This window comes from Scophthalmus maximus, chromosome 2 (genome assembly GCF_022379125.1).
Source record: "Scophthalmus maximus strain ysfricsl-2021 chromosome 2, ASM2237912v1, whole genome shotgun sequence".
NCBI lineage: Eukaryota > Metazoa > Chordata > Actinopteri > Pleuronectiformes > Scophthalmidae > Scophthalmus > Scophthalmus maximus.
This window is the reverse complement of record NC_061516.1, coordinates 2028467-2054490: the sequence shown is the minus strand read 5'-3', so window position 1 is coordinate 2054490 and position 26024 is coordinate 2028467. Positions and strand designations below refer to the sequence as shown.

The window sequence follows — 26024 nt, the reverse complement described above, 5'->3', positions numbered from 1 at the left end:
GATCAGTTTCACATACTCATGTTGCTTTTCTCCACAGATGCTGACTTTGCTGGGGGGACAGCTAAGGAAGGAATATTCAACACAACTGCTGTATTTTATTCATGCAAAATAAAGCTTGACAATATTACATCATTGTACTTTGATACCTTTTTTATGCTTTTCTTTGAGCTACTGCATCGGTAGTACTGAACCAGTGAATCTGATTACCCCAAATTAATATATTTGTAATGCCTTGAATTGATTCAAAAATTTTATTGATAGTAGTAAGTAATCGTCACATTGTTGTATATTTATGCAATGAGAAACCAAGCACTTTCAAAATACACTTTATTGCAAAGCAAATACTGAGGTTGTATGAATATTAAAATATAACTTTGAAATAAATAAATTAAATGAAAAAACATATATTGCACTGCACAGTATTTACATATTGCACAGTCTGAAGTGAAACCGTTTTGGGATGAAACCAGTGCAAGCGGCAGGGACCAACTGGCTCATCACATGAAGATCATCTGTGTCTTCGGCTCCCAGGTCCTCGGGTGTCGGGCCACACGCCGACCTCTGCCCCGTCTCCCACTGCCGCTGCCCTGGGCGTCTCGTATGTGACTCCCTCTTCTCCTCGCTCGACTGCTCGTCGAAGGAGCCGTGTTCCTCGAATGAGCCTTGTTCACTTCCTCATCGGAGTCCAGTGTACAAGTCTCAAAGCTCTAATAGTGTTATAAAACATAGATAAAAGTGTCAGTCATCTTGCAAAGCAACAAATGATGTATGTGAAGATAAAGCTGTTCACTTACAGGCCTACCTTGTAACACTGCAGAAGCTAACGTGCTAGCTAACGCTAGGTACGTAAACAAGCTAATATAAACGGATTTACGGTCAACTACGTTCAAAAACACTGACGATGTTGTTTTCACAAAAAGTCACAGGTAATAACGTGAGGCAACGATAACTAAAACCTCTTATAGTATATCAATGTAGACAGTAGTCCGTGTTAGCTTCTTACCGGTGGGAACGTCATGTTACGTACCTTGCCCGGCTTTGGTTGCCATGGTAGCATGCGCGAGCATGGCGGGCTGGGAGGAGCTGTGAGGGCAGAACCAAAGTGCAGCGGAGAGGGAGGGGGAGGGAGCAGGAGTCGTTGGGTTTTGAATTCTGAACTATGTCCTCACTTCTCTCAATCCTACCGACAGCAGCTTTAAAGGAGAGAGCCAGTAAAGAGTTGGGATGTTGCCTCTGGAATAAGGAAAGTAAATGTGTTAGGATTTATTTAGGCAGGTGTGCCAGGGTTATTTTTAAACCCTCCTTTTTAATTTTCTTATTACATTCATACTCGCTGTCTTTTGGCACCAAATTCCATTACTCACCTACTTAAATAACAGCAGGTGAAAATGAGGGATGACAGATCTTTTCTTATAGTCACTCGGTGGTCAAAGGTTAGTAGATTGAAAGAATGTTCTTTTTCACTTTTATGCTTGTTTTGAAGGTAATGTTCGAATATTCTAAGAATCTGTTGGCTATAGATATGCAGAAGAGAAGAGGTGGGTTTTAAGGCGTGACTGAAAGGTTGTGAGGGAGTCGCAGTCATGGATCTCTTGGGGGAGGGAGTTCCACAGCTTGGGAGCAGCCCTGGAGAAAGCTCTATCCCCAAAGCTGTGGAGATTGGTTTTGGGGCTCGAGAGGAGACTGGCAGAGGTGGATCTGAGGGACCGTGTGGGTTGGTAGGGGGAGAGGAGATCAGTGAGATATTTGGGAGCAAGATGGTGGAGGGCTTTGAAGGTGAGGACCAGGACCTTGAACGTAATTCGTTGGGAGACAGGGAGCCAGTGGAGTTGAACTGATACAGGTTGGTGGTATTGCCTTGGAACGTAGCGACTGTTACACAACATGCTTTGCACAATACCTCTTTTTGTTGCACATTTTTTATCTCAAAGTGCGGCTTTTCTTGGGATCTAAATTGTCCAATGTTTCTTCTGGCTCTGCAAAGGCCACTTCACAAATGCAATGTTTTTCTTTAGTTTAACGCGCGTGTTGTTGGTGGGCGTATACGCAGTCACCCTGGTCAACTTTTGATTGGTGAGGATGACTAGAACTTGTGCACAGGGCAGCAGGCATCTTTCACACAACACACATTACAAATATGAGAAATACAAATGCAACAATAGAACTGCAAAACTTATTTCCAATGAGGAATATTAAAATAAAGAATGTAGATAATAATAGTGCAAGTTTGTAATCAGTTACCAGTAATGTGTATAAGAAGATGACATGAAGGTTAAAATGTGATGGGATTTGTGTTAAACAGAGTCAAGAGTGTCTCTGCCAGACAGAGGTGAATCGCAATTTCGATTTTAAAACGATTAATCTTCCAGCCCTACATGTAGGGATTTTTTTTTAATGACTGAACATACAGGATGAGGATGAGGAACCAGATGTGTTGGTTTCCTCTTTCTGTGGCCTGGTGGTGATTTTCGGCAGTTAATGTGGGTTTTATAAATGGGCCAGATGCAGAGTGAATCACACCACAGTCTTGGATTTATGACTCAGGGGACAAAAGGTATTTTGTGGGACTCTTTCCAGACTGTAGAATATTTGGTATTTGCTGGTTCCACTTTTGAACCAATGTATTGAGTTCTGAGCCAATTTATTTTTGGTTAAGATTTTCTAAATGTTCCAAAAATTGGGTGTGAAAACCTGAATAGAACCTTTCCATGTTGGTGGAAAAGGGGTACAAAAGCACTGCATGTTTTACAGTTAGGCATGTGCCAGTATGAGATTTTGAAGGTATGATAACCTTGGGCAAAAATACCTAGGTTTCACAGTATCACGGTATCACACACCACTTAATGTGCTATTGTAAAATATCTGGCCAAAAAAAAAATACTACATTTTTTTTGCCATTGACCATAATTTAATTCTTTTTAAATAACATATAGAACATTTGGAACATGAGTAAATGTTGTATGTCAACATACAGAACATAATTGAATTATTTTCTTGAAAAACCCACTTCTTGATAAAATTTAAATATGTGCAGTCTCTTCATTGTTGTTGATGGAGATCGTTTGACTGCTCTGTACTGCTCGTGTTGGAGTTGTTCCTCTGCACATTCCGCGACCTGTGGGATTCCACTGCACTTTTTGGTTCCTTAGTGAGGATATCTGTAAACACTTGTGGAGGTGAATGTGGTTGTGAGAGAGACGTGATGCGGAGCCGGCTAAGCGGCTGAGGACTGCTAGGTGGGCTGCTTAGCACAGCTGCGCTGAGTTGGCTAATCAAGCTCTCTGGAGCAGCTGGTGTTGGTCTTTTCCTGCTAAGCGCCCAGAACGTACTGTAGTCGGGAAGCGTATAAGACGTGTTCTTTACACTGAAGGCGCTGCAGCATTTATTTTATTTCTTTATTCTTTACTTGGGCAGCAGTTCATACCTTCTGGACGGTATGACGGGAAATATTGGTGGTTTCTGAACTGCGACGTTTTGATACTGTGGTATACCTGGAAACGGGAACCGGCCTATGCCTACTTACAGTCACACAATATCACACTTTTGTTTTCTTGTTCACTCATCATGGATGTAATCTGTAAAAATAAATATTCAGATGGTGTGAAAAAATTATTTTGCACTAAATTATCAATCGACATTATTCGCCAAATTTAATTGTCCTACTGAGACTAAATGTGAGCAATGCACAATTCACCTGTGTGCAAATGTCTATAACCTTTAACATTTGACTGCTGAAGTTACTGTATAGGATTTTAGCCTAGGATTGCATAAAATCTCTGTACCATTTCACATAAAGTAATATATAACTATCACAGCAATTGGTATTTTAGTGCTAGAGGAACTACAGTTAAGTGAAAATGGAGAACAACACAAGTCTGAGTCAAATAAGTACTTAGAAACTGAAACAAATCCAAGTTTTGCACTCAGACCTATTTTTAGTCAAGTAGCAAGTTGAGTAACAGTCCTACAATTCAAAATGAAACGTAATAGATTCATACTTTTGCATGAACTTGAAGCAAAAAAAGATGGCTCAACATCGTCATTAAAAAAGTGAGTGCCTTCACCCTATTAATGTAAAACGTTGTACGTCATGGGACGCATCACATATGGGAAAGCATTCTGATATAAAGTCTAATGTTATCTTAATTGTCATACAAACTAACCCCAATATTCCAGCCCTATGTTATTACCAGCTGATTAATAATCATATTGTAGGGCTTTGAGGGAACCACCAAACAACGCTGTGGCTAATGCATTTTTTTGGGGGGCAGACTTAAAAAAAACAAAAAAAACAACAACGAGGGAGCGAGTCCGCACTCCGCCAGTGTAGACCAATGTGTGTGAGAGGGGGAAGATTTCTGTCAATAGATTCCGAGGGGCCACGCATGAGATCAGTGTAGACCCACCTCCGCTGCTGATGGGGCAGTGCCCGGATTATGCGCGCGCACGGGTCTCCCGACTCACCTTCCGTGTTCTCTTGCACCCGTGGTCTGCCTCCCAGTTGGCCCTGGTGCTGTTTAACCAGAACGGCGCACTCTTTTATCCCTTAACCGCGGCCCCGTCCAGACCGGACGTCTTTGTATCACCCCTCTCCTCACCTCCCCTTCCCTCCACTCCAAGCGTTGCACCTCGCCGGCCTGTTCCAATGATGGACCTTATGTTAGTGCGCTCGCGGAGGCGTTACAGAGCAGCAGCAATGTGTGGGGTGCTGCTTAAATATAATAATTCCACTTATTTAGAAGGCATTGAGGGTCAAAGGTGTGTACACACTATCCACTTTTTTACATGAAAACCTATGGGAAGTGACCACAAGTGCGGAAAAAAGTGGCCTATAAAAAAGTAGATTGGGAAAACGCCAGAAAAATAAATAAAAAATCAATCGGATTCTATTTTCTTTTGCAAAATAACCATTGACCCTTTTCCTCAAGTACTTCAATTAAATTGTGAATTGAATAAAACAGCACATTGTAATTTCTGAAAGTTGTGTATTTATTACCAAAGCATTTATCAGTAATACAGTTAAAATGGGCAAAAATGTGGATAATTGCGTTGCAGGCCGATTTGAGGCGTGCCCCTAAATTTTCTGCTTGTGCCCCTAAAAATTTCATTAAGGGGCTAAAGCGCTCCTCGTAAAAAAAAGTTAACCTGGAGCCCTGCGATGCCAAACTTTTTAGTTTAGTGTTGGCAACACAAAAAATATTTTTTTCTGGAAAATAAAATTGCAAACAAGACAACAAATTTGACCTGAAGTCCAGTGGCGACTTTCAATTGGCAGTTTTTAATATTTAATTTTGGATGGTATTAAAGAGCTGTTCTCTAACTTTCAGCCCAGAATAGGAAAGGATAAGTGCAATGGCTACAAATAACTGGCAGCAGACTGATAATAATGATAGTGAAGCACAGGAAGGAAGTCACTGTGAGCATGGAAGGAAGTGACAGAGAGCATGGAAGGAAAAGACCAGTTGCCTGTGGTTGGAGATGGTGAGTGAGCACCACTCATGCTGCAAATCCGGTAATGTCACAGATTAGCAGCAGGCCACGCATCAGATGGAGGAGAGGGTGATGTGGAGAAAGCGAGAGAAGTCAACTTCACCCTGGTGACCATGAGGGTTACAGCCGTTGTAAAAGTGCATCCCGTTGGTCCAATTAGGAATAGGAAATAGGGCTGAAAGATTAATTGAATTTGGGATAATATCGCGATATGATAAAACGCAATTTTCTAACCTCAGGAACGCAATCACACGGGTCACGTGATACACAAGTGAGTGGAGCACTCGGTTCCGATAACAAGCATCAGTCGCGCTGCACTATAACCTGCTGCGCAATTGCCTCAAGCTCAACATAACAGTTGGAAACTGATACAGTGGAGACTTTAGTCACGAAGATGAACAGCAGGTCGGTTTTAAAAAGGACGATGCTGCGCAGCATCAGGTGTTGTGCAGAACATGCCGTGCTATCGTTCCTACTTCACTGGGCAACACAACCAACCTGTATCCGCGCTTTACACAGCGCCACAGCAGCTACTTGACGAGTGTACAGCCAACAATCAGTGAAAGTAGTGATGAACACAGAACCGCACGAGAGTTGTGTGAGACTGTTACTCCGTATGAAAATGTCATACGTGGCACTGTAAGGTGACGAACACCACGACTATTCCCTCGTTATAGTCGAGAGAGCTCTCTCCCCTTCTCCTCTTCAACACATCTCGCTCTGTCAGTGTTTGTGTCCTAATTATAATCGCAAATCAAATCGCAATATCTGCTGGAAATAACGCAATTCGATATTTCCCAAAATCGTTCAGCCCTAATGTTGTGTGATTGAAGATGGTGTCATCACATCTGGTTGGAGCCAGTATCACAAAGGAGCAGAAACACTGGTGCTGGTTGTGATTGCACTTGCTGCTTATTGTAGAACCAAATGTTAAAACTTGCAAAACAGCCTTTTTTATTAAAATGTTCTAAAACAAACCAACACACAAAAAATATAGATGTAGCCATCTATGAAGCTGTGTATTGCGTTTGCCAGCATTTTGATTGGTCTCATCGTTACAGCCGTCTTGAATAATGTAAGGATTGAGGACAAGTCTGCTTCCTGTGTTTACTGGCTAATGGCTGCGAGCTGTTGTTACCTCGCTGGTTTGGTCATGGTTGTACATGGACTGACGACAATTTGGGCAATTCGATCACAATGCATCTTGGGTGCATTACAACTGGTACTCCCATATAGTCAAGCGCTATCTGATTTTTAATCTGATTACCAAAAGACATTATATTGGCATGTGTAAATAGGAAATTAAGTTTCTTAGCTGCTCATTGATTAGTCGTCCATTTATCCTCTCTTTGGTATTGGTTTTACTATAGTGTATAAGTGATTTATGAACATTCGACTTGTGGGCTTAATTTTTTTGTAAATAATTACTTAACACAGAAATCAAGTAAATGGACTGTATTTATTCAGAGCTTTTCAGTCTTATAGACCAAGTCAAGTCATATTCACCCATTCACACACATTCATACAGCGCTTCCATTAACCCCTCTTTTTCTATCACATTCATACACTGCCCGCAGAGCCGCCAGTGGCAATTTAAAGTTAAGTGCCTTGCCCAAGGACACTTTAGCATGCGGAATGGGGGAAGCTGGGATCTAACCTCCGACCTTCTGGTTTGCCGACCGACTCTACCTCCTGAACCACAGCACCCCAAGTAAAATCAACGTGCTGCTAAAAAACATTTGATTAGATTGTGTCCAGGACATACAAGTACAAATGTTGTTGTCCTTGCTTGTTGTATAGACCAGTGTTTTTCAACCTTTTTTGAGCCAAGGTACATTTTTTCATTGAAAAAATCACGAGGCACACCACCAAACAAAAATGTTAAAAAATGATACTCTGTAGCCTATATTAACAATTTAGTCATTCTTATCAAAGTGTCTTGAATATGAATCAAATAAACACAAAGAAAAAAATAATTCATCATCTTTTATATATCTTCTTTAAAACAAAAAGTGCACTTAACATGTCCATTTTAAAAATACAGCTTGAACATAAATGCTACAACAATGTGGTGTTAAAGGTAGTAGAAAACTTAGAAAAGTGTTTTGCAAATTCTAATTCTGTCTAAAGTCATTCTATTAGCAGGAATGCAGAAACATAGTGCTTATTCTGACAGATGCAATAATATTTGGGTAAGATTTTACTGTTCCACACTGAGAAATATGAAGAGTTGCATGTACAAAATTTCAATCAGTGTATTTTATTCACTTAGTGTGAAACCTGTGCCTTTTTGGATGAACACAGAGCTGATATCCTGGCAGGAATTGAAGAAAGACACACACGAAGGTCTTCCTCAATGCTCTCAGTCTCTCTCTGTTTTTAGTTTTTAAGGCAGTCAGGCTTGAGAAGCTCACCTCACACAGATATGTCGTGGAAAATGGGAGCAATGTCAAAATAGCTTTGTTTGCCAGAATGGGGAACTCCTTGGCAGCAGTCAGCCAAAAACTCTCCAAAGGTAGATCAGCAAAGCTTAGCTTGAAACCGCGATTTTGTCTCAGTTCAGTTAGTTCCTCCTGCTCCTGTAAAGTCATGTCCTTTCCAACAACTGCTGAGCTGTATGGGTCCCTAACCCAGTCAAGACTGTCCATGGAGGCTGAAGAGAAATGAAATGAGTTTTCAGATGTTTACCTATTATCTCACACAGTGCAGCAGTGTAAACATGTTGCCATTTCTTGGTGAGTGGGAACATTTCAAGGTTGCCACTTTCCACATGTTGTTGCCAGAGGTGCACCTTTGAACGGAAGCCATTTATTTTATCCGTACTTGTGAGCAGGTTTTCGTTTCGTTGAGTTCAGTTCATTCAGATGATGAAAAATATCCGCCAGATATGCCAGCCTTGCACACCACTCATCACTTGCAAGCAGCTTTGCGTAATCAGATCCCTCATTTGTCAGAAACACTTTAAGTTTCTCCCGCAGCTCATACACACGGGCCAGCATCTTGCCGCGAGACAACCATCGGACCTCCGTATGGAATAGCAGGGCCTTATGATCTGCTCCCATTTCCTCACACAAAGACGCACATATGCGGCTTTTCACAGGACGTGTCTTTACAAAGTTTACCATGTGCACAACATCATTCAACACAGGGGTTAGGTCTGCTGGTAAAGTCTTGGCCACAAGGGCCTCACGATGTAAGAAACTGTGCGTAACAATCACATGTGGGTTTATTTCCTTCACTCTGCTGACGAAGCCTTTGGTGCGCCCGACCATGGCTGCGGATCCATCAGTGCAGACACTCGTGCAGTTTTCCCACTTAAGTCCTCCTTGTTCAAGATATTGTGATGTGACCCGAAAAATTTCCTCTCCGGAAATTCCCCGGTGAAAGTAAATCCAAATGAAAGGTAACTCTCGCTGTATTGCCTCGAGCTCACCGTCTTTGCTTTCTTTTGACCTCCACTCATACTAGGGCTTTCATCTGGGTCCGAATTTTGTCTAGGGCCCAGTTTGGAGTTAGCATTTTTCCTCTTCAAAAACGTATCCATCACCGCCACCTGTCACATTCATGCATCGCTAATTCTCTTGTCTCAACGTACAATGCAATTCACTACCTGCTGCCATCTAGTGATATGGAAGAGTATTACATGATTACGCTGCCAGTCACTACTACAGCGCAGACACTCGACAATGGCATATTATTTGCAGATAATTAATTATTTGTTTTCAAAAAATGTTTTTAGACCAATTAGGTGAAATTGGATAATTTCCCACGGCACACCTGACGATCTCTCACGGCACACTAGTGTGCGGCGGCACACTGGTTGAAAAACACTGGTATAGACGTTTGTGCTAAGGGAGAAGTTGGAACTCTGTGCAAAGAGGGGACCCTGCCTCGAAGTCTCAATCTTGCTATTACTGCTTGCTCTAAAAACTATGGGCAAGTTCCCTCTCTGTGAATCAGCAGCTCGTCTCTGTGACAATAGAAGGGCTGTGAATTATTGTTGGCACAGGGGAGAAACAGTGATGGAAACCCTTCAGCCATACTTGACCCATCTTCTGGGGTGTCTTCTTAGCAGCATACAAAACAAAAGCAGCTCTTTATAAAAAAAAAGTTTGGTATTGTAGTAGCTATGAACAATTTTTCAGAAGAAAGATAAGAAATTTCCACATTTTCTGTAAACATCACAGATCTGCTTGATGTGACAATGTCACCTGCAGTGTAACATACCCTCTCACTTTTTTGTAGGTCTTGATGTGATACAAGTGCCTACCAAATTTCGTTTATCTACATCAAATGTAAAGCAAGGGGGAAGGCGAGTTATATTGAGTTATATTGAGCTTTATTATAGGTGATCTTTATTGAGTTATATTGACACGCCCATGCCCGAGAGCCCTAAAATGTCAATTTTATAAAAAAATTCACAGGTTCTGATGCGCGTGCAAAGTTTTGAGGATGGTCGGAGCACCTTAAGTGCCTCAAATTAGCGATTCATTTGGCGGCATAATAATAATAACTACAGCACATCGTCCCATGCAGTTTTTCAAACTGCTAGCAGTGTAAAGCGGTCCCTCGCATACACGTCGCAAGTCAGTATGTGTTGCAGATTTCACATCCCGTGTGCGCGTACATTATGCGTTCAGTGCAACATGTAAATCGGATGATGTTTGTCACATGAGTCATACATTCTGATGTTAATAGGTGGCGCTATGACCATGGGTCAATATTGATATGCAAATGTTATCATTCCTGGGAAAGTTGGTGAAGATATTGCCACCTGGAGTGGAGTTATGGCATTCTGATATTTGATGGCAGCACATTGAAATCAGCCGCCACGCCACACGGAGGGCATTAGACAAAAACTCACAGATTTGTCAACATCACATCAAAATGTTGAAGTTTTTCTGAGCAAGTTTGAGGTGGAACTTGCTAACCCCTTAAAAACCAACTTCCTGTTTCGTGGTGAATCATGCGTTGCCACAGCCGCGCCTTTCGACTTAGACTCAAACCTTGAGTATTGTTTAATCGGTAAGGTCTTTTCTATAAGTTTGCCAAGATTGAGGTGGATCTGATTAACCACCTAGGAGGAGGGGTAAAAGTACGGCCCCCTCAATCATAAAAAACAAACAAATTTGCACACTTAATTAAAGATGGCCGACTTCTTGTTGGGCAGAGCTAATGGCTCCCAAGGCTTTTTTGTAGGTCGTCACGTTACAAGTGTTGTCCATCTACATCAAATTTTACAGCTGTGGGACGAGCCATTTTGACACAATTAGACTAAAAATCCATTTCAGACATTGCCACTCTTAACATGTCTGCCAAGTATTGTGAGCTTCTAAGCATCCCGAGTCCGTCAAACACATATTCGTATTTGTTGGCGAACAATGCGCCGCCATGGCAAAAGCATTTGAGGTGGATCCGATGAATGTGCAAGGCAGAGGACGCAAAAGTACAAGACGTGACTGTTATCATTCTGGAGAAATTTGGTGATGATATGACTACATATGGTCGAGTTCTGACAGTCTGATGCTTCATGGCGGCACATCGAAATTCGCCGCCACGCCACCAGGACGGTGTTTGATGAAAAGTCACAGATTTCTCTACATCACATCATCAAAGTGTTGTCAATTTCTGAGAAAGTTTGGGGTGGATCTGGTCAACCTGCAAGGCAGAGGACTTAAAAGTTGAAAATATGTCACATCCTGTTCCCAGCAGGTGGCGCTATGGCGTTCGGTCAATATTGACATGTAGATGTGTTTTGGGCGGGACCGTTATCATGTCTGAGAAGTTTGGGTCAGATCAGGCAGTGGCTGTGTCCTCATTCACTACCCCCTACTCACTATATAGGGCATTCGTTGTAGTGGGCTATATATTGCACTCACCAGCTACGATTTCGGATACTAATTGGGTCACGTTGGTAGTTACGTATTTGTTGCAGGATTATGACGTACTACAACGTAGCCGGCCGTTGGACGATCCCATTAGATTATAAATCTTTATTTTACACTTTGTATTAATACTTATTTGTACTTACTTAAGTAAAACGTACTTTGAATGGTCTTGTTTAAATAAAGGAACACATATATATGCCTACGTTTCTGTTGTGGTGCGCTGCTCTGCTCCTATATTATTTTAAAGCCACAAATTACATTTCTCCTGCCTGTTAAACAAAACAAACAAAAAAACACGCCCTCAATCGAAATCTTCACGAAACCACTCTAGCTTGTCCCACAAATATAAACCTTTGTATTTTCACCATTATGCAATGGTTTTTGACAAAAATTTGGCGAAATACAGCAAGAAGAGAGAGAAGGCTGTGACATGTTGCTGCTGCGAGACTAGCAAGACGTACTCAAATTGTAAGTGAAAGGATGAAGATGATGCTGTACATTTATTTTTTTTTAAAGAAGATATATATAAATATATACATTCATCAACTGAGTTCTCTGTCAGACTTCACTCCCTCCTGGGGAAACTTGAACAAGGCCCAATTTTTTTTTACATGTAAACTTTATGGTGTTGTTGCTCTTATTCATATTTCATTCACAATATCAATATTTCTGTTTTTAGAATGGCCAAGTAACTCGGTACTGTGTACTGACTGACCAAGTTCCTGTCTTGGCCCTGTATTTTGATAGTGACCTGCGACCTGACTTCCGCCTCTCCAGACCCAGGAGGGTCTGCGGATGCTCAGTGCTATTTCAACCGGAAACTCTTCCACTCCATCCAAATGCAAGCCATGTGTGACCATCAGTGCCAGTTCGTGGATGTATTCATCGGTTATCCAGGGTCAGTCCATGATGCCAGAGTGCTTACAAATAGCCCTGTGTATGTGCGCAGTCTGCACCCACCTGAGGGATATTGCGTTCTGTGGGATGGTGGATACCCCTGCATGTCCCAACCCATCGCTCTCATCACACCCGCTCTCTTGACTTTAGGGGGCGCTGTTGAGCCATTTTGGCCTGCCTATTCGCGTACACCAAAAAAGACAAATGTTTGCCGAGACTGAACTTGGGGCAAAGGTTCATAAAAATCTGAGTACATTTAGCACCTCAAAATTAGGATTCATTGCGGTGTATAATAATAAGAAAAAGAATTGGAGCGATTCCAATACGATGTTGCAGCATCAAACTTTTAGTTTGTGAACATGTGAAACTTTGACTCCAAACCATCTCCAAATGATCAAGCCATTAATTTTAATTTTACTAACCAACTCCTCTTCAGCTGCTTGCCTCTCGTTTGTGTCTGTCTCTGTGTTGGTGTTGCATGCCCTGTGTGAGTGAGCGGGTAGGGGAGGGGCGGGTATTGGTTTCGCTCAGAGGAAGAGAGGCGGGGCAATGGGAAGTTGTGTGTGAGGGACAGACAGGGAAAGGAGAAATAGGCGAACTGGTGGCTCCACGAAAAACCCTTTAACGTTATTTAAACGCAACATAAATCTCGATATACACGACATTGTCTTATCCTATATCATGTTTGAAAATATATTGATAGAATTTAAAAACTCAATACATCGCCCAGCCCTAGGAGAGAGCAGTGAATAAACACGGTCATGGTTTAAGAGACTTCAGCTCCATCTCTCTTAGCAGTCTGTCTCTTTAGTGAAGCAATAGTCGTGGTGTTCGTTACCTCAGGGTGCCTACGTTAGCCATTTTCATTCAGAGTAACAGTCGCAAAAGATCCGACACCGTACTTGTCGTACTGTTTGCTGGACGGGTGCTGGACGGGTGGAAAGCAGTGATGGGGACGTCACTGCTTTCTTTTTTAGCCATACAATCGTCATGTAGCTGCATGTGGTGCTATCTGAAGCGCTGATACAGGATGGTTGCCTCGGGATGTAACGATTGTTACACGACATGCTTTGCACAATACCTTCTTTTGTTTCACATCTGTCTGCTCAAACCCGAAATACTCCCATATCATCGAAGTGCGGCCCTTTTTCGGGACCTAATTGTCCAACGTTGTTTCTGGCTCCACGAAGGCCTCTCCACTAACACAAAATTTTTCTTTAGTTTCACTTGTGTTTTGTTGGTGGGACAAGCAGATTATAAATTTAAAAATTATAATCACAATTGTAGCAAGTTATTCTTTTCATAACCCTAACCCAAAAGTGTGGCTCCTTGTTTTTTCCTCTTTAAAATGAATGCATGCTGCTCACAGGCTCTATAATTCTGATGTTGTCTAAATGCTTATAACCTGTTAGCAATAAACTTCTACTCTATCATGTAGGGATGGGCACAAGTATTAAATTCCAAGATCGACGGATCGCATCAATTCCTCGGTGGGACCAATCAAATACTCGTTTTTCTAAATCTATTTTTAGAAAGCAACGCATCTTTCTGCAGGAATAACAATGCACAGCAATACAGCCTACCTAACATGTAATGCTTATTCTCAATCAAAATAGTCACAGTTACCCTTTAAAGATTCATTTTTCACAACTTCAAAACATAGTTTCTTACAAAAACGTAATTAAATTTGCGTGTCACACTTTACTTGACTTAACGTCGAACAAACGCTGTAGGCCTGTAAAGGCCAGGAAAATGAGCATGTCAACGTGTTCGGGACAAAGGCGAGAACACATTCTGTTTATGATCAGTCCCGCTGTGGAGAAGACGCGCTATGCTAGCACAGAGGTGGCAGGTATCAACAGGATGCTGATACCTGAACGGTCAGTTTTCTTTCAATTCTGAAGAATTGCTGGATGGCTCCTCCGACAAGTGACAGATGTCGTCTTTTTGTCTTTTTTTTTCAGATCACCAGAAGCTGGAGCGAGAGGCCAGGATCTGCCGCCTGCTGAAACATCCCAACATCGGTAACTAATTCTCCCCTTCCGGTTACTGTGTCTCATGATGTCATAGGAAGACATCATGACTGATACACCATGTTTAACATATATATCCATGTGTTTGAAAACACACAATTGTGAGAGCAGAAGAGGATCGACACGTGTAGAACATGCCATTTAATATTTATACATTTTCCCCCCCAAGTGCTTTTGAGCACAAACTATATCTATATATTCCCTAATCATCAATAGACCTGCAATGTGTGTGTGCGTGCCTGTGTTGGTCTCATGAACTTAGGCCACCACTTTATTAATACTTCTTGTTCTATCTCATCCTTACTGAACGCCAGGGGCAGTGCTTAACACTGGATATCTTCCATCTCGCGCTTGCGCAGGTCAAGTATTTATATCAACAAAGTCACATGTGAACTCGGATGACCCCCGGCTCAGGTATAAGTTCCGGAGTCATTACAAGATCGTTTACTTTTCATCTTCTCACTTATGCACTTGTCTTGTCCCCGGACATTTGAGGGAAGGTCTCTCAGAAGACCCATGTATGAATTGCAGATACATGCCTCTCGCAGTAAGAGCTGCTAGACTGGCTGAGGTGGAATGCCTGATGGATGATGCTGGCTCCACATTGTCGGAACAATTAACTCCAGCCAAGCCTGCTCGTCCCAAGCGGCGGGCAACGGAGCAGTTAGATCTGACAAGCTGTCCTCTAAGGTGTATCTGCTAAGTGCAGAACTGACCCAGATGAAGTCTCTCCTCCTGTCCCTCCATTCTGTTGCTGGTACTGCACCTGAACTACCCATGCCCAAGTTGGTTCCGGAGGAGGATGTTATTTCAGTTGCACCTTCTGCCTTCTTCTCACTCTCATGACTTCGGGGATGAGGGGCCCTCCCAGGCCTCCAAGCCTGGCTGTTGTTACTACGCTCAGGGCTCTTTGGAAGGGACGGAAGTGGGCACCATGAGGTCCATCATTTGTGCAGCACTAGCGCGACTGCAGCTGGATCTACAGCAGTCAGGGCCGGTGCCTTGGTAGTGCTTTCTTTAGGCACACTTCAGCCCCCGCCACATTCACTGTTCCTCCCTCTGATGAATATCTGAGGGAGTTGCATACTTTCTGGAGGTACACGTAAGGCCCTCTCCCACCTTCTATCGGATGGCCGGACTCAGTTGACTATTGTGTCCCTCATAGTTTCCCCTGATGAAGCCCTCAGGCAAGTTGCCCTCAACCACAATGTCGGGTCACAGATGACCTCCTCTCTAAGGCTTACGACACTTCCGCGCGCATGGGTCGTATATCGGCAACTCTCTCTCATCTCTTGTTTGCCCTCTCAGCGTCCTTGCAGAAGGCTGATGTCGACACGTCCACCACCAGCCTCAGTGATACTTCAGTGCAGGCTTTTGCTTTTATGTCAAGGGAACTACGGCGCCTGTTGTCTAGTCTTGTTCAGACTCGCCACCAAGTTTGGCTGGCACAGTCGGCCTTGTCAGTGACGTGTAGGAGCACCCTCCGTAAGGTTCCAGTGGAACCAGGGGAGATGTTTGGCTCAGCTGCTCGAGCGGACTACTGCATTGCAGCAGCATGAAGATTCTGCCATACCTAGACGACTGGTTGATTTGTGCGCCATCCTGGCTTCAGGCCGCCCAGGACACAGCTTGCCTTCTTTCTCATGTGGCCAGTTTGGGTCTCAAGGTGAACTTGGAAAAGAGCTCTCTGAACCCCTCACAGACCATAACCTCCATCGGTGTGGCTCTGGACACAGTCACTGTGAGGGCATGTCCCTCGCTTCGGCGCATGGATGATATCCTTCACCTTCTTCTCCTTTTCCAAAGGGGCAGGTCATTGCCTTACAGCCAGTTTCTTTGCCTCTTGGGCAAATTGATAGCTACCTTGACTGGCATTCCCTTGGGCTTGCTGTCACTGCGCCCCTTGCAGAGGTGGCTGAACAGCTTCCACTTGGACGCTAGGTGGCACAGATACAAATGCTTGAGGTGTCACAACAGTGCCTTCTCGCTCTATTGCCATGGAGGAGGTCGTACCTGACGAGGGTGTGCCCGTGGCCTCGTTCCGGTTCGTCATGAAACCATCATGACGGATGCCTCCCTCTCGGGATGGGGCGCAGTGTGGCAAAACAGGACAGTTTGGGGGCAGTGGTCTGCTCAGGACTGCACAGAGCATGTTAATGTGCTGCAGCTACGGGTCGTGCACCTTGCGCTCAAGCACTTCAAAGTCAGCCATTTGCTTGTTCGGTCTGACAAGACCTCGGCCGCCTTCCATATACATCATCAGGGGGGCACCAAATCAGCGGGGTTACTGCGGGTGTCCCAGGAACTCCTGACGTGGGCTTCCTCTTCCGTCAAAAGCCTCCACAAGCCACAGGCTTCTTCTGGTGACCCCCTTCTGGCCAGCCAGGACTTGGTTTTCACTGCTGCACAGACTATGCTGTGGGACACCCTGGCACCTTCCAGACAGGACAGACCTCTTGTCTCAGCTGGGGGTTGGATTTGGCATCCCGACCCTTGCCGCCTTCAGCTTTGGGTTTGGCCACTGCTGGGCCCGACCCGCTGCTGAGCGATTCCATATCGCCTGCCAAGAGTACTATTTTAGTTCTCTCTTGAAGCAGCACTCGTGCCATGGATCGTGGACGTCATAGCCTGTGCATACGGGGCAAATGGCCATACTCTACCATCCAGAGTGAAATGCCACTCTACCAGGAGTGCCTCCACGTGATGGGCCATCCTGAAAGGGGTGCCCTTGGAGGTCATATGTACTGCAGCCTCATGGGCATCACTGAGTACATTCTCCAGATACTACAGTGGAAACGTTGCCACCCCCCATCCATTGTGTGTGGTTCTTCAGCCGAGTTCATCTGCTTCATCTTCATGAGGTGGGTGCTCACTATTCCTCATGACTCTGCTGTTATGAGTCATCCAGTGTTAAGCACTGCTTCTGGCAGTCAGTAAGGACGAAATAGAACAAAAGTTATGGATAAAACTAGGCTTCTATTAATTCTGGATGTCAGGCTGAGTACTTGGTCACTCAGAATCTCGTGAACCCGCGATAAGATTCTGTAGGAAACGATCTTGTGATGACAAAGGAACTTATACCTGAGCCAGGGTCATCTGAGTTCACATGTGACTTTGTTGATATTAATACTGAACCTGCGCATGCGCCAGGACGGAAGATATCCAGTGTTAAGCACTGCCTCTGGCGGTCATCCAGGATTCATAGAACCGTAATTTCATCCGTAACTTTCGTTTTAAAACGTTGTAAATCAAAAGATCTCCGTCCAAACAAGCACTTTAGCTCCATATCAGAAATAATATCTGTTCATACTAACACACCTAAATACTAGGAGTGTAACAATAAACGTATTCGTATTGAACCGTTCGGTATGTGGCTATCGGTTCGGCACACGTTACGAACAGAGCGATCCATTGTAATCCTAAATACAGCATAAACTGTGTGAAATATAATGTTCTCAGAGCCACAGCGCTCAACAAGCAGCCCACACTACGTAACACACAGCTTCAGTGTGCTGCCTGCTCCTCCCCTCCCCAAAGCAAAACATTGTTCTCCAGTTAAGCTAAGCTAGATCATGGCAAAATGGCTAGTAAGGTTATTAAAACAACGGTATGTCCCAATCCTTCTCAGTGGGACTACTTCAGACATGTCAACTCATTGACGCTGACATCACCCAGCATGTCAATAGGTGGAACCACAGCCCCCAGAGAGAGAGTAGCGATATCTCAGTTCACTCCAATGGACCAGTTTTTTTTCCCAGCAATGGCGGAAAATGGAGCCCCTCAATAGTTCCTGGAAGTGAGAAGCAGCGAATTAGAGTAGCAGCAGAATGGAGTCAATGGACCGTCTGTGTTGCACTTATGAAGGGTAAGAGGTTCAAATGATCAGATTATATATTAATACAACAATTATCAGCACATATAAATCAAATCTAAATGTGCATTACGGCATGTGAGTGGATAATGATTTATGATTAATAATGATTTAAGAAAAACATATTGACTAACTACAAAGAGTAACTACAGAGGCATGTCGGTCTGCTTTATTGCAAAACCAAACATTTTAATTACCAAAAATCTTGTTTCTGTCAGTCTGAATAATGGATTTCAAAGCTGCAAAAAAAAGCTACAAAGCGAACGGCACATTACCCCACCACACAGCGTTACTTGGCTGTGAAAGCCTGCCCCTAGTGCAGAGTATCTTCCACTGCAGGTGATATTTGTCACAGCAAGCAGATCTGTGCTGTGGACAGAAATGTGGACATTCTCATCTTTCTTCTGAAATAAACTTGAGTAAAAACACAGTGAGTTCCATAAATAAACACGTTTCTTTTGTACTTTTCTTTTGTTTGTATTTGTTTATAACTACACATTACAAACAACAAAAACAAACATCTGCTTTTGTTTTGTATGCTGCTAAGAAGACACCCCAGAAGATGGGTCATTGTACAAAGTCAAAAAACATTTAACTATTATGTTATTTAAAAATCAACGACGTTTCTCTGGCATTTCTACATTGAAAATGTACTGAACCATGACACCACTGAATCGAACCAAACCGGAAATTTTGTGACCCGTTACACCCCTACTAAAAACACATATCATGTACACTTGTGTGTACGTCATTATTTACAAACGTCTCCATTTCTCTCCATCCAGACCAAAACACAGCCCCAGAGTTCGTAGTATCCGTGCCCCTAAAATAAAGGAGTAATGTGGACACCATGCGTAAAAATAGCAACAGTGATGAAAAGTAAAACTAAAACAAGTGGATGTTGCCTCACATTCACTCCCTAGAGTTTTAACCCTAACCCTAACCCTTAAACCAAAGACTTAATTTAAAATGTAGCCTTTTCATTCATTTGAATGAAACCAGTATGACAACAGAGTGGGGATGCACAACACAAAGACAAAACACAAAAGACCATTAAGACTCTTAACTGTGAATGTGAATAAGTTCTGCGTTAAATATTTTTTGATTTATGTTTTTAATTGATGACATATTATGGCTTGTGCTTTGGCTTTATCTACAAATAGAGTGCATCTGCACATAGCTCACTTTCGAAGCGCGCACACACGCACACAAACGCTACCTTGCTTTGGGAGCTACCGAAGCAAAACTACTATAATTACCACCTCCGTTCCATAGAGACTTTGCAAAGCACTGAAAACTGGCATTAATTGGTTGTTTGGTCCCCTTTTCTTTGCTTTCAGGGTAAGTGGGAGATGAGTGGATGGAAGTGACGAATTAATGAATGGATGGATTAGAGGGGGCTATTGGGTTTGCTGGCCTTATGTCCACAGAGGTTTAGGTTTGCATGCCTATTTCCACAATTAAACCAAGTCTTTGTATTTCGCTGCAACATAGTGATTTCCATGTGAGGGTGACAATTGAGATGAATATTGCCCAAAAAGCGGTAATCTAAATACCGTCCCGACGGTATGAACTGTCCCCCCAAGTTAAAATGACTATTCACAAAGAGATTACCTCATCATTACCTCAGTGGGTTCCCTTGGAACAAAGCACACACACACAGTCTGGACTCAGGATGAGCACTTTGTGCCGTGAGTTTGGCTAGCTAATGTGCAGTGTAGTCTGTCTCAATCTAATAAATGCCACAGTGCTTAGTGTGAAGAAGACATCTGAAGACACGGTCTCTGTCCTACAGCTGAGAGCCAGAACCACGCTCCCTGCCACAAGTGTTTACAGATATCCTTACTAAGGAACTAAAAAGTGCAGTGGAATCCCCCAGGTGTTGTAATGTGCAGAGGAACAACTCTTTCCAACAAGAGCAGTCAAAAGATCACCATCAACAACACTTAGACTGCATTTAAATTTGTATTGTTTTTTCAAGGAAATTATTCCTTGTTCCTTATTCCTTATTATTATGTTCTATATGTTAATATACAACATTTACTAATGTTCCAAATGTTCTGTAATATTTTTTTTACAGAGAGATTTTACAATAGCACATTTGTGCGATACCGTGAAAGCACTGTATTTTTTCCCGAGGTTATAATACTGTCAAAATCTCATACCGGCCTATCTATTTATCTATTTTCATCATTTCTAAATTACTCCAAGCCTCTTCCAGGGTTCTCGCGGGTCCTTAAATTAAATTTGGTGAAATTAAGGTAATAAATAGTAGGTATTAAATGTGCAGACGCTGTTTTAAGATGATGGGGTAAATTGTCACAGATTCTCACACTCAATCACCTAATGTGTCTTTGGTTATCTTCGACTTTTGTAGCTTATGAGGCCTTACGGCATTTTCAGGAGTTTTACTTTATGTTACCTTGCCCAGCATGGCATTTGACAAGCTCATGCTTATTCTCCTCTTATTTTGAAAGTGCGGTAAAATCCTAACAGTAATGACTCGGAAAAAAGTACATAATCCAGGGTTTCCTCTACGTTCATTTTGCAGTGCCAATTCCTGCAGAATTCAGAATTTTATGAAATGTCATCAAGTCGCAATTACATGACTATGCAAGGGCATGACACGACAAGAAACAACGATGGAGTGCTGTAGACTCCTTGGGCAACACGCCCCTGAGGAGAGGGAGGGAGACCGGGTACCCGAGAGAAAAAGTAGCATTTCGTTTATGCTTATCGGTTCCTAAAAGAGGGTATTAACGTAACGTAAAGGCGCGTGTTACTGCATGTGCATGCTAGTGCTAGCAATTATCATGCATGCTATCGTCCAAGCCACTCACGAACCAAAATGCAATGTTAACCAAAAACTAACTCGTAGAAAACACGTGGGCTTGAGCTGACATTTTAATTGTGCAACACAATGGGAAACTCAATGGTAGTGATATATTTAACAGCTTTAAACAGGTGCACAGGCAGCAACACATTAGTGTCGTAGAATTTTCTCCTCTCCTGTGTGAGAAACTGTGCTTGGTGCACTGTGCGAGGTCATCTTATCTTTGGGAGGTCAGGTCATTGTTTCTGGATGTCATAGTCTAAACATCCCGATTCTAAGGAGCCGTTCTGATTATTGAGGACATAATTCTGAGAATTAAATACACCACATTGACCGGGACAGCGGGGGTTTGGGACATCATGCATTGACAATTTTTGATCTTTATACGAACCAGAAACCCCCTCAATATTGTGCTCCTGTAATAAATACTTTTGCTTAAGACATCCATGGTCTCCATCTTCCTGATTCAACTGCATACATTTTTCCATCACAGATCCTCAGTACTGAAAGTCTTACCTAGAGCCCAAAGGATTTATCAGTTGGCTGAACAAATCGTTCAATATGAGACATATATAATATGGGTATCAGCGTTTGTTTGCTTGTATTCATTTTATAATTCAAGTTCTAAATATTTGTTTTTATTTGTGTTTCCTTTTGATCATTATTCATAATAAAATTCATGTTTAAACTGTTAAATATCCAGCCTCAATTACATTTCTTTGTCAAAAGGGTTTGATATAAAATATAATTATATTGGCGGATATAGTGGTATATAAAATCTTTTACTTCCGAATATTGGTATCAGCGTTGGCCCCCAAAAAGTCTTATTGGTTGGGTTCTTGTCTTAACTCCACTTTAACTTGATTTTTTTTTTATTTGTATTTCAGATTTATAAATCAATCATAGATTGTTTTTTCTTCCATATAAGAGAAAGAAAAAGCTCCACCCATGGGCTCTTACTGGACTGTCACCATTATACCTGTGTAGCTTTATATTTACATTATTATTTCAGTAACATATTTGACTGTCCACTCATGGAGCCCCTGTGTACATCCACAGCTGCATCTACAACCTCTGTGAGAGAATGAGAGTGAACATTGTTAATAATTTATTTTTATGAATTTTAATGAATCCAACCTCAGAACACATGGACAGATGCAGAAAAATGAATTCCTGATTGTGCTGACACGTATTAGTTTATTGTGAAAAAATGCCTGACAGAGTTCTGCAGGAGAATGATGGAAACTTAATTCAATACATTCACATGGGTACTGTAACTCACAGTATTGTAAATGTCAGTGAAGATTAAACTTTTTACAAATGTGTTGTGAATAAATGTGTAATCATTCAAACAGCATCACGTATCAAATGTGCAAATGTGCATTACCGTATATTTGAGTTTTAAAAGACCAGTAAATGACACGCCCATGGACAAGTCAGTAAACCTGTGTATATGCTATATGGGGTCTGTGTGAATGGGTGAGACATTAGTACCTTTTTTGCTGCAGAGTCTGTGTCTGGACACTGTGGTTTGGTTGGAGGACCTGTACTTGTCTGTGACAGTAAGATGAAGGTTGTTTTTTAAAAGTTCCATTCTGCAACAGACACTTCTGTGCCAAAAGGCCTTGGTGGAATAAAGTGGAGACTGTCTAAAGAAAGTCAGCTCGTGTTGCAATGTGGTTTCACATTAAGGTCTAATTCTTATAACGCCAGGCTGGAGTTGTGTATTTGGAGGAAGCTTCTATCCATTCAGAAAATCGTCAGAAAAAGGAATGTGCAGTTCATACTTGAACAGTCACTTTGATGAATTATTTAACCTTTTGGGAAATTAACACTTATTTTGCTTTTACTTCTGAAGTGAGCTATCCGACACATGACTGTGTATAGAGAACCGGGCTGTTGTAACAGAGTTGTTTTTTGCAACATTGTTAGTGTGGCGAATCTCCATTCTTTGCGTTATTCTTGAATTTTACATGTCTCGTGCATGACGAGACGAATAACATGAAATTTGTGTCTACTTGTGTCTCTGCATTGACTTTGTACGTCATTTTATCGCGCCAGAAATACACTTTGCATTTGGTTAACCCATTAGAGTTAGAACAGGCACAAAGGTACCAAACCTGGCGATCACATCATGACAACAAGGCTGTGCAGCTTGATTTATAAAAGGAAAAGAGAAAAAAAATAATTTAAATGGATGTATATACTTGTCTGAGTGTCCATGCATCATTCAGTCTGCATCAAAATGGTCCCAAAAATGAGTATGGAGTGTTTCCTTAAGGATTTTTTTCAGCAGCGGGGGCAGGCCAACCAAAAAAACAAAAAACAAAACAATCTCTCTCTCCCTCTCCACGGGGACATGTTGCTTGCAGCACTCTGTTGCTGTGTCAAAATAAAAGACCTCGCAGGGTCCTAAAATTACGACTTCATGACATTTCATAAAATTCTGTAGGAGCAGCGGGAATAATTTTGCGTCGGCGAGTCGCCGCCACAAAATGAAAGTAGCGGAAACCCTGGTATGTAACTGCAACCAATCCACCAGTGATGTCTAAGACTCTTAACCACATTTCACACTGAGAGGTAACGACCTCACTCTGGTGTCCAGTGCTCAATTTTGGGTTCAATGAAGTGTGGCAGTTTTCCTGGTTCAGTGTTTGACAAAATGAAATAACTGTGCACTCTCTTGTCCTTCACAGTGCGGCTCCATGACAGCATATCAGAGGAAGGATTCCACTATCTGGTCTTTGACTTGTAAGTGCATGGTTTTTATTTTGGTCTAAAACATGTCGAACACGCACATTCCCTTTTTTTTAATGTGAAAGTTAAACTTTCATTTGGTCTCATTCGTGCAAGTACACGATAATCACTGGTCTGTCTTTGTGCCCCTCCGGCACGGGTTCTTCTTCACTGGCTCAGTCGGTCTCCCTCTGCCTGCACTTCTGCATTGATGATGAAACACGCAAAACAATCCCTTTAGCTCTGACTGCGTTCCAAAGATGAATATGGGGAGGCTGGTGGAGAGTCTCCACTTGGACACAACTGATGATGAGAGTGAAGACTGCTACTGTTTGATCTAACCTCTGATACTCCTCACATACCCTGTACATTTGACTTTTTTGCTGCTGTTGTTTCTTCTTCTACTTCTTCTTAGCTCACCTGCTTCTTCTTAGCTTCCTCCTTGCGTCTTAGGCCTCTTCTTCTTCTCAGCATCTTCCCCAGCCTTTTCTTCTGAGCTCCTTCTTCTTCTTCTTTGTAGCATACAGTGACAAAACAGAAAACAGGCAGAGGTTTGTGTGTTTGATGAGTAGAGACGGAGGGGTTGAGGGGTGGGTGGAGATACACACGGAGGTAGTTTATATAAAGCGGGGAAGAATAGGAAAAATAACTAATAATGAATATGTTACTCTGAGGAACAGAAATGAGTTTGTAGTTTGTATGTTGCTCTAATCATAAATATTTACTCCTGGTTGTTTTTTATCGTTATAATAGTTGCATAGTGCAGCTTACTCATTATTTAATCCACCAACCTCCTCAACTGTCATCCTTGTCTTACAGCTATTACTTCTAGTTCCCAATTTGTTAATAAACCAACCCATATATACATTATATAACTAGTGGTGTAAAGGATCACAGTTGATCCGTGATCCGTATGGATCCCCACCTACAGTTCGGAACGCATGTGATCCGTGGATTAAATGCCGCTGTTACTTTTTGAAGTAGCAAATTAATTCCCTAAATGTCGATGCAGAGAACTACAGGTAAAATATAATGATCGGGAGATATTGAAGGAAGTTATGTGTTCACGTGAACAAGGCATGTTAACAGCGGTAGAAGCCGATCATATTCATGGCTACTGGAAGAACGGAAGAACTGGAGAAGCCACCCGGATCATTTAAGTTTTGTGTATTGGAGCATAGTGGCTTTTCTGTAATATACACAGATGATGGTGATGATCCACTGGCATGGTGGAAAAGCAATGACTGTGAATACTCCTGTCGATAATGGAGCAGTGTGTGCAAGAGAGAGAGAGTGAAAGAGCAGGGAGTTGATGTGACGTGAGCATGGCTCAACCCAGCGAGGGAGAGAGAGAGTTGGTAGTAGAAGTTAATGTGCGGTTCCGGTTGCATTGTCACAATTTGATAAATAAGTGTAAAAAAGAAGTCTCGGAGTGTCCTTTGCCTCACTTTTGGGGAAAGTGAGTGTTTGTACTGCAGCAAGACAGTGAACATCTCTCCCTCCCGACTGATTCTGTGATTCATGTATGGAGTTAGAATTGGGTCAGCAAAAAAGATTGATAGGTTTCATAGGTAGCCAACAAAATGTATCTATCAAGCAGGTTTGACAGCTACAGCCTGCTTGAAAATGTATGAGTAACGAATATTACCGTCCGTTGACTCTCATCTTGCCTGTCTTGAAGGGACTAATTATATGTTAATACAGTCCCGGTCCAGTAGAGGGCTCTAGGAGTATACTCAAGGAAATTACGTATATCCAGGTGCAGAGAGAGTGTATATGGCCGGAGGCATGAGACGCTTTACCCCCACGTTGGGCATGTTATGATGTTCAATTCAATTCAATTCAATTTTATTTGTATAGCGCCATACCACAACATTGGCGACGGTGGAGAGAAAAAACTCCCTTTTAACAGGAAGAAATCTCTGACAGAACCGGACTCAGTTGTGGTCGGTCATCTGTCTCGACCGGTTGGGGTGAGGAGAGAAATGGGGAATTTCTCTCCTCACCCCACCCCCCCCTCTTTCTGCCGGGTGGGCAGAAAGAGGGTGAGATGAGAGACAGTAGGAGAGAAGAGAGAGAGAGGACTGATACTTAAAATTACAAACAATTACAATAATTTTGTTGTTGTTATTAGTAATAATAATAATAATAATAAAAATATCAAAGATGATTATGAATTTTTAAAATCAATAGAGCTTATTAATACATTTTAATAGCAACGGGGCACCACCCGGAAACCGGGACCAATAACCAAATAGTCAATTCAGTCTCAAGAA

General features: G+C 42.4%; 1 protein-coding gene across 10 annotated transcripts in view; it reads left to right on the top strand.

Annotated features, from left to right (window-relative positions):
* Window positions 1–26024, top strand: part of camk2d1 (calcium/calmodulin-dependent protein kinase (CaM kinase) II delta 1) — a 143904-nt gene that overhangs the window by 66162 nt on the left and 51718 nt on the right. For all 10 annotated transcript variants that reach the window (XM_035626303.2, XM_035626302.2, XM_035626299.2 and 7 more), the window contains 2 exons: window positions 14240–14299; window positions 23709–23763. In XM_035626303.2, the coding sequence (XP_035482196.1) occupies window positions 14240–14299; window positions 23709–23763 (115 nt within the window). The remainder of the gene's footprint in view (window positions 1–14239; window positions 14300–23708; window positions 23764–26024) is intronic.